Source organism: Hipposideros armiger, unplaced genomic scaffold (assembly GCF_001890085.2).
Source record: "Hipposideros armiger isolate ML-2016 unplaced genomic scaffold, ASM189008v1 scaffold_203, whole genome shotgun sequence".
NCBI lineage: Eukaryota > Metazoa > Chordata > Mammalia > Chiroptera > Hipposideridae > Hipposideros > Hipposideros armiger.
The window spans coordinates 2,322,186-2,336,957 of NW_017731553.1; the positions used below are offsets into that span (position 1 = coordinate 2,322,186).

The 14,772-nt window shown below is 38.1% G+C and overlaps 1 protein-coding gene across 6 annotated transcripts in view; it reads right to left on the minus strand.

Annotated features, from left to right (window-relative positions):
• ATP11C (ATPase phospholipid transporting 11C (ATP11C blood group)) overlaps positions 1–14,772 on the minus strand; it is a 172,188-nt gene that overhangs the window by 18,582 nt on the left and 138,834 nt on the right. For all 6 annotated transcript variants that reach the window (XM_019653602.1, XM_019653599.1, XM_019653600.1 and 3 more), the window contains exons 23-24: positions 8,484–8,543; positions 2,144–2,271 (exon numbers count right to left, since the gene is read on the minus strand). In XM_019653602.1, coding sequence (XP_019509147.1) covers positions 2,144–2,271; positions 8,484–8,543 — 188 coding nt within the window. The remainder of the gene's footprint in view (positions 1–2,143; positions 2,272–8,483; positions 8,544–14,772) is intronic.

Here is a 14,772-nt window from a genome sequence, read left to right on the forward strand (position 1 = left end):
CTTACACCAGACAAAATAGACTTTGAAACAAAGGCTATAACAAGAGAGAAAGAAGGAACCAGTAATCCCACTTCTGGGTATTTATCTGAAGAAACCCAAAACGTTACTTCAAGGGGACATGTACATCCTTATGTTCACTGCAGCATTGTTTACAATGGCCAGGATGTGGAGGCAGCCTGGGCGTCTGTTGATGGAAGAATAGATAAAGAGGAGGTGGTACATATATACAATGGAATATTGCTCAGCCAGGGAAGGGAATGGGTTCTTGCCATCTGCAGCAGCATGGATGGACCTGGAGGGTATTCTGCTGAATGCAGTATGTCAGACAGAGAAAGACAGATGCAATGTGATTTTGCTTATATGTGGAATCTAACGAACAAAACAAATAAACTCAGAGATACAGAGAACATTTTGATGGTTGCCAGATTTTTGTGAAAAAAAGGGAAGAGATTAAGAAGTTCATATTGGTTGTTACAAAGTAGTTATGGGGATGTACCATACAGCATAAGGAATATAGCCAATAATATTGTAGTAACTGTGTATGGTGTCAGATAGGTACTAGATTTATCGGGGTAATCACTTTGTAAGTTATATAAATGTCTAATCACTATGCTGTACACCTGAAACTAATATAATACTGTATATCAATTGTAATTGAAGAATAAAATCTTTTAAAAAGTTAATGCCAAAAAAATAGAAAATCTTTAAAAAAGTTTTGCTCCTTCTATGCGTTTGAAAATTTCCATAATAAATACCTTTAAAATAATGATGATATATTTTATAACTAGTTAAATCAAATAATTACTTAAGTGTGAGTTTTATAACTCATTCTGGTTAAAGAAATCCTTCAATTTGTGCTCCTTCATTTCATACAAATAAACCATCCAAATCTCTCTACAGATTTGCTATGCACTATTTAGCAGTGCTTATAATCTGCTGTAAATTAACATGATTTTGAACTACCGTATTTTGCCATGTATAATGCGCATTTTCTGCCCAAGTTTGTGAGGAGAAAATAAAGATGCATATTACACATGGTAGTACTAATTCCCTATCTATATAAATGATTTTAATTCTTTTATTCATGCTTATCAGTTAAAAGTGTAACTCTAGAAACCAATAATGAATATCTGTATGCAAAATAATACCCTGGAATACAATAATTGGTTTTGTTGAACCTACGACAAACTTGCAACAATGAAGAGTTCTTGGCCTTCTATGACGTGTAAATATCATAAATTTGTTACAAGTACATAAAATTTCTTGTACCTCATATCTGTTCTTGCGTTTCATATTTATTTGTTACATAAACTTTCTATTTTTTTTTAAAGATTTTTATTGGGGAATTGGGGGAGGGGAACAGTGTTGGGGAATCGGGGAAGGGGAACAGACAAGTTGCTGTCTTTTTGTTTTTCAGTCTAGTTGTGGAGGATGTCGCTTCACTGGCCCATGTTGGTATTGTGATCATTGCGCTCTTCCCGGTTAAGGCAGTTGCTCCCTAGCCATTGGATGGCAGCTCACGGAAATGCACGCCAGCTGCCGGCCAGCCCCCACTGCAGTCTACTCAGTCGCTGGAGACTCACAGCAGCCCAGCTCCAGGTTGAGCTGTTGTTCACCATCTTAGCTGTAGAGGGCGCAGTGTCACTGGTCCTACATGTGGGATCCAAACCAGAGCCCTGCTGCTCAGAGCTGGCGTCCCAAGCCAACTCCTAATCAGTGCACCACTTCGGCCAGCCCTACATAAAATTTCTTGTACCATAATATGTTAAAAAATAAATGCTAAAATTCCTTTATAATATAAAAAACACGTACCTAAATGTAAACAAATAAAAATTTGAATTAAAAAATTAAAATGATTTTTTTCCCTGAAAGTTTGGGCCAAAAACGTGGTTGCGCATTATACATAGGAGCGCATTATACACTGCAAAATATGGTAAATTATTCATAACCATTCAAGTACAGGATCTACGCCTAGGAAATATGTCATTTTCCTGTTGAATGGTCTGGTTTAAGTAGGTAAAAACTGAGAACAGGACCATGTGATCAAACCAGGTAGGCAGTTCTGTTGTTTTGCACCTGCAGATGAAAAGAAACCCACATCTTTGAAAATGTGAGGGGGCTGTACCTGTAATGTTCAACTTACATATACAATCGGGGATCTGAGGTCAGAGTGTCAATGTTGATATGCTGTTCCAGTAGACTGTATGCCAGTATGGGCAAGGACGTGAAGCAGATGTTGTACATTGTGAGGTAAGCGGCATCATACAGTGGCTGAAATGACAAACAATGGAAGAAATGTATGTAACAATCATGTGTGAGAGGATATTTATGTATTTGAAGAAAGAACAAGCTAAAACAAGAGTTTCTTTTCACACTTTTTGTAATAGCAAAGGAAGTATTGTAAAAAAGGTCACTGATGGGTAACTATAGAAAAGCAGCTAACATATTGTAGAGCATCATATTAATAGGCCCTCCCCCCTTTGAATACGATTTTATTCAGAATGTTTACACGGTATAAGCTCTATTTTTAACAGATATAAACTAATATTGGGTTGTCAGAAATGTCATGACGTATTTTTTCTGTTTTTTGTTGCACAAGTGCGTCATGACTTCTGACAACCCAAAAACTTTTCAAAAGATTTTTCAGCTAACAAAGAACAAACAAGTGTCAGAAACCCCTTAGGGAAACTAAATATAGGCAGTGGCCAGCCTGTCTCATGGTTTTATTTGCTTAATATTTTACATGGCTTTAAATATCACTGTCACCTCCTCCAGCATATATTTATGATACTAAATGTGCCCATTTACTAAGGATTCAATAAATGTATTCACAAAAACAAAGCTCAATATATGTACATGGGCATGACTTACAACTCTTTCTGGTCCTGAATTTCCTAGGCTCTAGGCCAAAATTTCCAACTGTCTGCTGGCTGTCCCATAGGCCCCTGCAACTCAAAATGTCTAAAACCAAACTCATTAACTTTCCCCTTACTTCTGCTTTCTCCTGTGTTTCCTGCTGCAGTGAGTGGCCCCACAATGTTGGTGATCCTAACATCTACCTTGGTGCCTGGTACCACTTAGGTCCTCAAAGAAGTATTTAAAAATGGGGATTCTCTTCTTACCTCACTAGCTATTCCTTCAGTCTGTTTTCCCTGAGTCTTCGGTTGGAGGGTTCCAGAGCTCGGTGTTTGGAACTTTATTTATACTCACTCTCTAGGTGATCTCATTCAGTCCTGTCATTTTAATACTTGCCATTCACTGAAAATTCCCCCAAATTTATCTCTAGACCAGACCTGTCCCCATATATCCAAATACTCATTTGACATCTCTTCTTGAGTGTCTAGCATGTTTCAAACTTATGTCCAGAAGTGGACTCCTGACCTGCCCTCACCTCAAACCTACTCCTCTTAAAGTCTTTGCCACCTCAGGAAAGGGCAATTAAATCTTTCTTATCAACAAGAACCAAAATCTTCGATTCTTGACCCTTCTTTTTCACACCCCATATCCAATCAATTAAGTAGTGTTTACTGGCACTGTCTTAAAATATATTCAGAACCAGATCACTTCTCAACACCTCCACTGATACCACCCTGCAAGCCTCCAAATCATCTCCCTGTTTCTCCCTTTGATCTAAAGTCTATTCTCAACACAATGGCCCGAGTAGTACTCTTAGAAAACAAGTCAAATCAAAAGTCATCACGGGCCGGCCAAGTGGCGCCATGGTTAAGAAATGGCTTGGGATGTCAGAGGGCCCTGGTTCGGATCCCACATGTGAGGGCCAGTGACACTGCTCTCCACAGCTAAGATGCTGAACGACAGCTCAACCTGGAGCTGGGCTGCCGTGGGTCGCCGGTGACGGTATAGTCTGCAGCCCCTGTGGCAGTGGGTTGCCATGGGCTACCGTATGTAGCCAGCAGCCAGCATGAGCGGCCAGCAGCCGCAGTGAGCGGCCGTCCAGAAGCCGGCAACTGATGTGCCTCGCCCGGGAAGAGCGCAATGATGGTGCCAACTTGGGCCAGTGAAGGAACGTCCTCCATAACTAGACTGAAGAACAAAAACGACAGCAACTTGTCTGTTCCCCTTCCCCCAATTCCCCAGGACTGTTCCCATCCCCCCAATCCCCCAATAAAAATCTTAAAAAAAAAGTCATCACTTTTTTCAAACCCTCCAATGAATATCTTTATCTTTAAAAGTTAAATAAGTTTCTACAATGGGGTGGCTATAAAGCCCCACTCAATGTGGCTTCTCTGACCTGTCTGACCCCATCTCTAACCTCTCCTGCTCCTTGCTCATTCTACGCCAGCAGCAGTGGCTTCCTCACTGTACCTCTAACATGACAAGCACACCTCTGACTTAAGACCTCCTTTGAACTGGCTGTTGCCTGTGCCTGGAACATTTTCCCTTTACGAAGTACTCCCTCACTTCCTTTAAATCTCAGCTCAAATGTCATCTTCTCAGTGAGACCATCCTTGATTTAACTTGCCATTCCCTCTCTCCCAGGCACATTTGCCCCCTTTATACTGTTTTTTCCCCCTCTACAATACCAATCACCTTCTAACTTACATTATAAATTTATTATGTGTACTGTTTCTTCACACTATGATTTAAGCTCTATAAGGGCAATGATTTTCATTTATTTAGTTTTTGACAGCTGTAATTGAGAAAGAGCAAAGCAGCCCCTGACATCCAGAAGCTAGCATGGGTGTTTTCCTGTCAAACGTACACAACTTCACAGAACTGCAACATCAAACAAGGCTATTCTGTGACCATGATGGATCAAAACAAAAACAAGAACACTCCATAATCATGCCTGAATGTAGAGTATGAGTATTGTCCAAATCACAAAAATGACCAACATCCCCATTTAATATGGGTGCCTATTGCTTCTTGACAAATGACAGTGTTAGCCTCCTTCTAGTCATCATTCCTCCTGGATAAAATTTACTGAAGTGCTCAGTCATAAAATGACCCCTGCTTACTAACAGCACTCAATCTACAGCAAGGCTCCCCTTCTTAAGTCCTTCTCCAAATTACCTAACTCAAGCCCAACTCTTATAAGACGTTTCTAACACTCTCTTCCTGAGAGGCCCCACTGATCCTCATGGTGTCTATTCTTCCTTGTTTCATGGAGGAATAAACGTAATTTGATCAGCTACAAGTGTGTGTGTTCCTAGTGGTCTTTGGCTAGAGGACTTTGACAATCTTGAGCTCTTAGAATAGAACTTGGCATATAAAAAGCATTCAGTAAATACTGGATGATTGAATGAGTAGAGATTGGAGGCTATAACACATTTGCAAAGGACTGATCTAATACTATAAATTTTCCTTTATGGAAAAAAATATTAAGGTATCCTCTGAACCTCATTTTGATGACAATACTTATTGAGTTCAATATTTATCTACACTGTGCTAGATGTTGTCATACAGCCATTATCTGTGGCCTGCAGAAATCATATCCCATATTCATGTGTATTTTCACACATATAAATGTTCTTTAATAAAATATGTTTAAATGTGACATTAACACAATTATGCATTTTCAAACAATGGCTACTAAAGCACAATTACTATCATAATAGGGGTTGACTTGAAAAGATTGAGAACACCTTCAACAGAGCATTAGTTCATTCATTAGTTGACTTCAAAAATATTTACTGAGTGCTTACTAAGTGATAAGTACTGGGGACAGAGAAGATTCATGACCTGTTTGTCAAAGAGCTCAAATTCTAGAGTGACTATTCAGCTTAATTGGTTAGAGCGCGGTGCTGATAACACCAAGGTTGCCGGTTCAATCCCCACATGGGCCACTGAGCTGCGCCTGCCCTGAAAAGAGTCAATTATGCCATTGTAGCATGAGAGCAATGTGTTACCAATGACCATGGCTGTTCCCCATTAAAACTAAAAAAAAAAATTCTAGAGGGGGTAAGAAGAATGTACAAAGAACTGCGGGAGTCCAGAGAAGGGACAAGTCTGGCCTGCAGTACAGACAAAGCAAGATAATGTGCACGCAACATTCTCAATGAAGTTAGAAATATGGCTCTACATAGAACTTTGGAGATACTCCGCGCAAAGATTCAAATTCATTAAAAATATTCTACTGAATTAAAAAGTACCCCCCCAAGTGTTATATTCCTTTTAATTCAAACCGGCAACATAATACTACATTTTCATTGGAAACTACTCATTTTCACTAATGAGAAAATAGAAAACATAACTCAGATTGACTGGTGTGTAATTTAGTCCTGAATTTCATTCAAACAAAAGAAACATCGATCTACTTATGTTCCACTATTGTACTTTGAGGTTAGATGAGAGAGAATTGTAATTCTTAGATACATAAATAGAGGAGAATGTTTTCAAAACAAACAGGTTTAGTTGATAACACTGTTTCTTCTTAAACCTGTGACAAATGTTTTCTTTTCATGAAGAAAAAAACCCCAGCACTATTCTAGCTTTGCTAAAGAAAGAGCTGCCTTTTGCTTAAAGAATCTGAATCCTGGTGCCATTTCTACATTCTCCATGGCTCACTCTCCAAGTTCCAGGGTTGCAGGGAACACAGGATGTGGACCTCAGTTAAAAAAGGCTGTGGGTCCTGGAAAAACATAATGTTCCCCTTCCCCAATTCCCCAATAAAATCTTTTTTAAAAAAGGCTAATTGTATGTACTCCAAAGATATTTTCAATAAAGGTTGCTATATTCAGCTCTAGGCCAGATTCAAAACTAAAGCTATTGTACATCATATGTCACCACCTCAGAGACCTTCCTTTTACCTGATACACTTGTCCTCTAAGATGTCTGCATAGCTCCTTCCCTCATCTCCTTCATATCTCTGTCTCAACGGCACCTCAGAGAGAACATTCCAAATCATCTTTTCTGAACAGCAGCCCTCTTCCCCAGTTACACACTCGGATCCATTTATTATGCTGCCCCCTGCCCCTCAGAGCATTTATCGGTGCCCGACAATGTATTTGTCTGATTGTTGCCTGTTTTTCCCCCATCACTATACTGAAACTCCCTGGGGGCAAGACTTTTGATCACTGTTATATCTCTAGCACTTAGCCTGGCACATAGTACGCACTAAAGAAATATTTGTTAACTGAGTGAACATACCAGTTGAGCAACTGAGAAAGCCAAACATCAACTCCCATGGAAACCTAAGCAGTTAAGGTAACCTAAGCGGACCTCAGACTCTCAGCTAGCTTTATTAGGAATAAGGCCTCCTTTCTTCATATGATTTGTGCTTGGTAAACATGTTTTAAAAGGATAACAAAGCAAAAGACTCCTTTCAAAATGAAAAATGTTTTAACTAGATTAAGCCAACTTCCCTTTAGCACTTTGCTACAAAATTTGAAGCCTTTTTTTAATACTTGCATTCATCTAAGTGAGGAATTAGAAACATGTTGATCAACAGTAATCTGACTGTTCAAGAAAGGCAGACGCATCAGAATTCATGAAACTCTGTAACTAATATGTTAGTTTTGAATACAAGAAGGCTGGTGGCACTTCCTACAGCTAGTAGATGATTAATTCATCAAGTGATCTGCTAAATTGACACTATGTGACTGATGACATGGCAATGATGTAAGAGACAGCATACCAAAGGGTAGAGAGACAAGTTTAAGAGAAAAGAGAGCAGTCACTTCCCATCACGAAGAGGAGGTTCCCTTAAAAATATTGCCAAGAAATCAGAATCACTTCCTACTTTGAGGAATTAAGCATGCCTTGAAATTTAGAAACTCAGTCTCTAATACTTGTGGTGATGTCACCAGTAGCTCAGCTTGGCAAAAATCACTGAATTGCTCACAGATTAACTATGAAAATTTCTGAGTCACTAAGCATTATAGCTGCTGTATTTAGCTGTACCTTCAGTAGAAGCAATGCAAAATCTATTTCAGTTGTTAAACGGACAAACATGCCTGCTCATCTCACCACTTAAATATCAAGTTAACATATACCAGACTCTTTACGTAATAAATGTTCAGAAGACAATAGGGGGCAGAAAATGTAGAGCTGCTCCAGCAATCCAAGGCTTTATCCAAAGGAACCACAGCTTTGTGGCCAGCTTAAAGATCAACGTTTTCTTAGAAAGTCAACCTGAGAAACTGCAAAGGGGTGAGATTTTATTTGATGAAATGTTAAACTATAACATTTTAGGATTATTGGAAAATGCTGTATACACTGCTACAAAGAAAAAATCATAATACCCTTTTAAAGGTTATCTTAACTCCAAATGGATACACTAAATAACTTTCAAAAGAAAGAACACTGCTAAAGCAAATACACAAAATCCAAGCCAAGATCAACTATTGAGCCAAAAAACCCCCCAAAAAAAAAAAACCACACAAAAAAACACAAACAAAACCCAAGTCCTCTTACTTTACTTTGGACATACCCTCTCTAATCTCTACAATCCAGTACATAAAAAGGTAAATTATTAATAGCAAATGTAAACTACTTTATAACGAATAACTACAGAAACAAACCTGTTGTGAGAATCCACAGAAGAACTGGTACAAAAATTGTGGCAAAATGAAACAGAGGTTCTGGAAAAAAATGGAGAATAGCGTTAATGTTTTCATTTCATCAACTTTCTAAACTAAAACAGGAAACTGTACTCCATAGTCTATAGTCAGTCCAAGGTCCTTCTAATATTGGAATGCAATAGGTCCCTACCTCTACAGTTGTAAGAAAACAACTCAAAAACAAATGACTTAATTCATATGAATACCAACTTCTGCCTTACCAAGGCAGAGAGATCTCACTTACATTATGAAAACTTCTCGTTATTCTTCTTCCAGGGAAGAAATGAGCTCATACAATATAAACAAAATGGTACTGCACTTTAAATGTCCATTACACTTCTAAAATCATCATAAAGGAGAATGACATAAAGCTGCAAGTGTATATTTTAAGTCAATGAATGCCAATAAACAGTCAGGAAATTATTACAGTCTATGTTGAGACTAACAGTATCAACTCGTGCTTTACTGCCTTTATTACTGCCTCCTGAAACAATCAACATATTAATATTGATCATCTACTAAATGCAAATATGGCACCATGGCTGATACAAAAACAAAACAGGGCCGGCCGAGTGGTGCGTTCGTTAAGAGCTGGCTTGGAATGCCAGCTCTGAGCAGCAGGGCCCCGGTTCGGATCCCACATGAGGGCCAGTGACACTGCCTTCTACAGCTAAGATGGTGAACAGCAGCTTGACCTGGAGCTGGGCTGCACAAGTCACCGGCGACAGCTCCTGCTGCAGTGGGCTGCCATAAGCCACCGTGAGTGGCCGGCAGCCAGCGTGAGCTGCCAAGAGCCGCCGTGAGTGGCCGGCAACCTATCTGCCTCACCCGGGAAGAGTGCAATGATAATACCAACGTGGGCCAGTGAAGTTACGCCCTCTACAACTAGACTGAAGAACAAAAGGACAGCAACTTGTCTGTACCCCTTCCCCAGTGCTTTTCCCCTCCCCCAACTCCCCAATAAAATCTTTAAAAAAACCCAAACGAACCAAAAAACATAGTTAAACTTCTTACTCTTAAGGGGCTTATTATTTAATTGGGAGAATACTAAAACCAGATTTAAAAAATTTAAGCAGAGAATTCATAAGGCACTAAAAGTTACTGGGTGTGACTCTAAATACTGAAATTAATGTCTCCAGGCAAAACTACCAGAACCAATAGTTTCAAATGAGTGCTATCGTCAAGGCACGCTGTGATCTTGCTGGAGTGCTGCTGTCACTTGTTCATGATGTCTCTGGATTTCTCTTTGGGCAACACCTTCAAGAGCCCATTTCTGAGCCATGACAAAAAACCAGTTTCCTTCCCTCTGCCACACATTCTCACTAAGGTAGTTTATGAGGCCCAGAGACTTGAGGTTGGTTTTGAAAATCCAATGCATCTTTGAAGGCTAAACATCTGGATGGCTGAGGATATGTAGGTGAATATACTACAGGCTCTGGGGGATGTTCCTAAAGAAAAGTGCTCTACATGTTTTGAGTAACTCCTAGAGCATCAAAATAAGGGTCATTGCTCCAGAGCTCATCATCCCGAAGGGCAATTTGTATGTATCAGGTTTGGAAGAATGCATAATATTGTAGGCAGTGTTTCTAGAGTCACACTTTATAAAAAAATTCTGAGGTTGAAGGAGGCAGTGCTGGGTGGGGATTTTGGGGGTGCTTTGTGGGAAGGGGAGGTCTGACTCTCCCACTAAAATGTAAATTCCATGAGAATATGGACTTTGCCTGTCTTATTCCATTAGAAATTCTTAGGACCTAAAACAGCGTTTGGCACATGGTAACACATTTAAACATATTTCTTGACTGCGTGAATAAAGAAGTTCGAATTTGAACTAGAGGCTAAAGATGAATAGGGTATGTTGATAGCACAAACCAATGTAAGGCCTTATGTAGTTTAAACAGATAAGGTAAGACAGGGTCAGACTATAGGGTGCCTTAAAAGCCAGACTAAATCCTTAGACAATGGAGAGTAAAGTTTCTGGAGGACAAGGTGAAAAGTGGCCATTTTCCAAACATTAACCTGGCCGAATTATGCAAGGAGAACTGCATGGAGAAAAATAAGGCAAGAAGATCTGTCACTGAAGTACTTCGGGGGTGGGGCAATAAGAAACTGAAGATGCAATGGCAAGGTAAGAGGATGGAAGGCTTCTTATTCTTAGCTCAGCCAAAGAGGGTCTAACGTACTAGAAATCATCCTGGGACAACAGGCAGCACTAAAAAAGGATACTGCTAAGTCAGTAACTAAGATGGTAATGGGCACTATGAAGACAGAGGGCACCATCAACAGAAATAATCCCCTAAATTGGGAATCAATTACTAAATTATTGACCACTGGTAAACATTTGCCATTTTAATGTTTGTTTTGTTTTCCTTCACACAGCATTCCTCCCATCTGGTGGCAGCTGAATGAATTGCGGGTCAAAATCTTAGGAAGCCAAGCCTCTGGAATAGGATCAGACTGGTAGGCAGATCTCTATGGCAAATCTTCATGGGTTCTCCTACTAGGGGGAGGTAAGAGAGAGTAACAACCCATTCCCACGTGGGGCTGTTAAGTTACTGAGGTTTCAATATTTACAAATCAATCAATGTGATACACCACATAAACAAAATGAAAAATAAAAATCATATGATTATATCAATAGATGCAGAAAAAGCATTTGACAAAATCCAGCAGCCATTTATGATAAAAATTCAGCGAAGTGGAAGTAGAGGGAACATATCTCAACAGAATAAAGGCCATAAATGACAAACCCACAGCTAACATCATACTCAATGGGGAGAAGCTAAAAGCACTTTCCTGAAGGTCAGGATCAAGACAAGGATACCCACTTTTATTCAACATAGTTTTGGAAGTCCTAGCCACAGCAATCAGACAAAAAAAAAATCCAAATGGGAAAGGTAGATGTAAAACTGTCATTACTTGCAGCTTACATGATATTATCTGTATATAGAGAATCTGAAAGACTCCACCAATAATCTATTGGAATTGATAAATGAATCCAGTGAATCAGCAGGATACAAAATTAATATTCAGAAATTGGTTGCATTTGTATACACTAATAACAAACTATCAGAAAGAGAAATTAAGAAAACAATTTCATTTACAATTGCATCAAAAAGAATAACTAGGAGTAAATTTAACCAAGGAAGTAAAAGACTTGTACTCAGAAAATTATAATACATTGAAGTGAGAAATTAAAGATACAAATAAATGGAAGCATATTAAAGATACAAATAAAATAGGAAGAATTAATAGAGTTAAAATGTCCATACTACACAAAGCAAACTGTAGATTCAATACAATCCCTATCAAAATACCAATGGCATTTTTCACAGATCTAGAACAAATAATCTCACAATTTATATAGAACCACAAAAGACCCCGAAAAGCCACAGCAATCTTGAGAAAGAAGAACAAAGCTAGAGGTATCACACTACTTGATATCAAACTATATTACAAGGCTATTATAAAGCATGGTATTGGCATAAAAACAGACCACAGATCAATGGAACAGTATAGACAAGCCCAGAAATAAATCCATGCCTATATGGTCATTTAATCTATGACAAAGGAAGCAAGAATATACACTGGGGTAACTTCATTCTATTCAATAAATGGTGCTGGGAAAACTGGACAGATACATGCAAAAAAATTTGACCCCCTTCTTACTCCATATACAAGAATAAACTCAAAATGGATTAAAGACTTAAATGTAAGACCCAGAATTATAAAACTCTTAGAAGAAAACATAGGCAGTGAACTCTCAAACATTACCCTTAGTAATATCTTTATTGATATATCTTCTTGGACAAGGGAAAGAAAAGAAAAAATAAACAAGTGGGACTACATAAAACTAAAATCATTTTGCACAGCAAAGGAAACCATCAACAAAATGAAAAGATATCCTACAGAATGGGGGAAGATATTCGGCAATGATACACCTGATAAGGGGTTAATATGCAAAATTTATAAAATAACTCATACAACGCAACACCAAAAAAACAAACAATCCAATAACAAATGGAAAAAGGACCTGAATAGATGTTTCTCCAAAGAGGACATACAGATGGCCAATAGATATATGAAAAGGTGCTCGACATCTCTAATCATCAGAGAAATGCAAATTAAATCCACAATGAGATATCATCTCACTCCTGTCAGAATGGCCAATATCGATAAATAAACAAACAACAAGCGTTGGCAAGGATGTGGAGAAAAGAGAACCCTTGTGCACTGTTGGTGGGATTGCAAATTGGTGTAGTCACTATGAAAAACAGTTGGAAGGTTACTCAGAAAATTAAAAATAGAACTACCTTATGACCCAGCAATTCTACTCCTGGGTATTTATTAAAAGAAATCCAAAACACTTATTCAAAAAGATATATGCACCCCTATGTTCACTGCAGCACTATTTACAATAGCCAAGGCATGGAAATAACCAAATTGCTGATCAATAGATGAATGAATAAAGAAGCAGTGGTACATTTATACAATGTAATATTACTCATCCATAAAAAGAATGAAATATTAGCATTTGTGACAACATGGATGGGCCTAGACTGTATTGTGCTAAGTGAAATAAATAAGTCAGACTGTGAAAGACAAATACCGTATGCTCTGACTCATATGTGAAATCAAAGTACAATATGAACAAACAAAAACAGAAACAGACCCATAGATACAGAAAACAAAGTGATGGTTAGTAGATGGGTGGGGGTTTGGGGAGCTGGGTGAGAAAGGTGAAGGGATTAAGAAGTACAAATTGGTAGTTACATAATAGTCACAGGGATGTAAAGCACAGTCTGGGGAATATAGTCAATAATATTGTAAAAACATGTATAGCATCAGATGGGTACTAGACTTATTGGGGGGATCAGTACATAAATTATATAAATGTCTAACCAATACGCCATACACCTGAAACTAATATAAAATAATATTGAATGTCAACTATTAAAAAACTATCATGAAGATGTAAAGTACAGCATAGGGAATATAGTTAATAATATTGTAATAACTACGTATGGTGTCAAATGGGTACTAGACTTATTGGGGTTATCAGTTTGTGAGGTTTATGTGTAATCACTATGTTGTTTTGTACTCCTGAAACTATAATAATAAAAAAAATAAAATTTGTGAAAAGGGAAAAAAATTTAATTAATTAAAGTCAGTCAGGGTTGGAAAGGAAGGACCCAAATGGATTATAAATGAAAATTTAACCTAATTATATTACAAATAAATAACAAAACCACACTGAGATGGTAGAAATAGAAAAAAAAACTTTGTAAACATTATTTTGACTATACACTCCAAGGCTAAAGACACAAAGAACTGCATGCAAACATATTGCTGAAGTTTGTTAGTTTGTCTCTCGCAGGAGTCTGAGTTAGCAATTCTGAAACAACTTTTAAGTGTTTTCTAGGACTGAGCAAATGAGTAAAGAATTGAGGATAATGAGAACCAGGTTTTTCAACTCTGGAGAAACGAGTTACAAATAAGGAAACGGGAAAGGTTAGAATAAATCTCGTGGTGTTGGCTGATATCAAAGGTATCAGCATAAACAGTCACTGAGAAGGCCGAGGACCAACTTCAGCTCAGCAGCAACAAGCACACTAGTACCCAACCTTGATTTCTAAATACCATTTGCAAAAAAAAGGAACCAGTTTTCCTTGGAGAAATGCTTAATCTAGGACTGGAGAAGGAAAAACATAACAGGAGCTTACATCATCATGTGGTCCTAGAAAATACAGAAGTCTTCAAAAAAGGTATCGATGTGGGGAGGAGGAAATGGGAAGTCGCTACTCAGTGGGTGTAAAGTTTTAATTATGCAAGCCGAGTCAGTTCTAGGAATCTGTTGTACAACATGGTGACTACAGTTAACAGTACCGTATCGTACAATTAAAAATCTGCTAAGTGGGTAGAGCTCATGACAAGTGTTCTTATCACAATAAAATATTTAGGATGATCTGAGTAATAGAATAAAGAATGATAGTAATGGATTTTAACTCAGAATAAAATATGTTTTAGTAGCAGAATGCTCTTTCCAAATGAAATTATTCAGAGCTAAGTTGAGGGGTCTTGAGAGCCTCAAAACACCATTTGAATCAGGTTATCAAACAACATTATCACGAATGAGGCATATTAACATGTGCCTCCTTGATGTAATGCCCTGAGCAGGTTACAATATTGCTTGGGTGGTATTTGTGCCAAAAGTGTATAACCTGAATCTAATAATAAGCAAACTTATATAAAC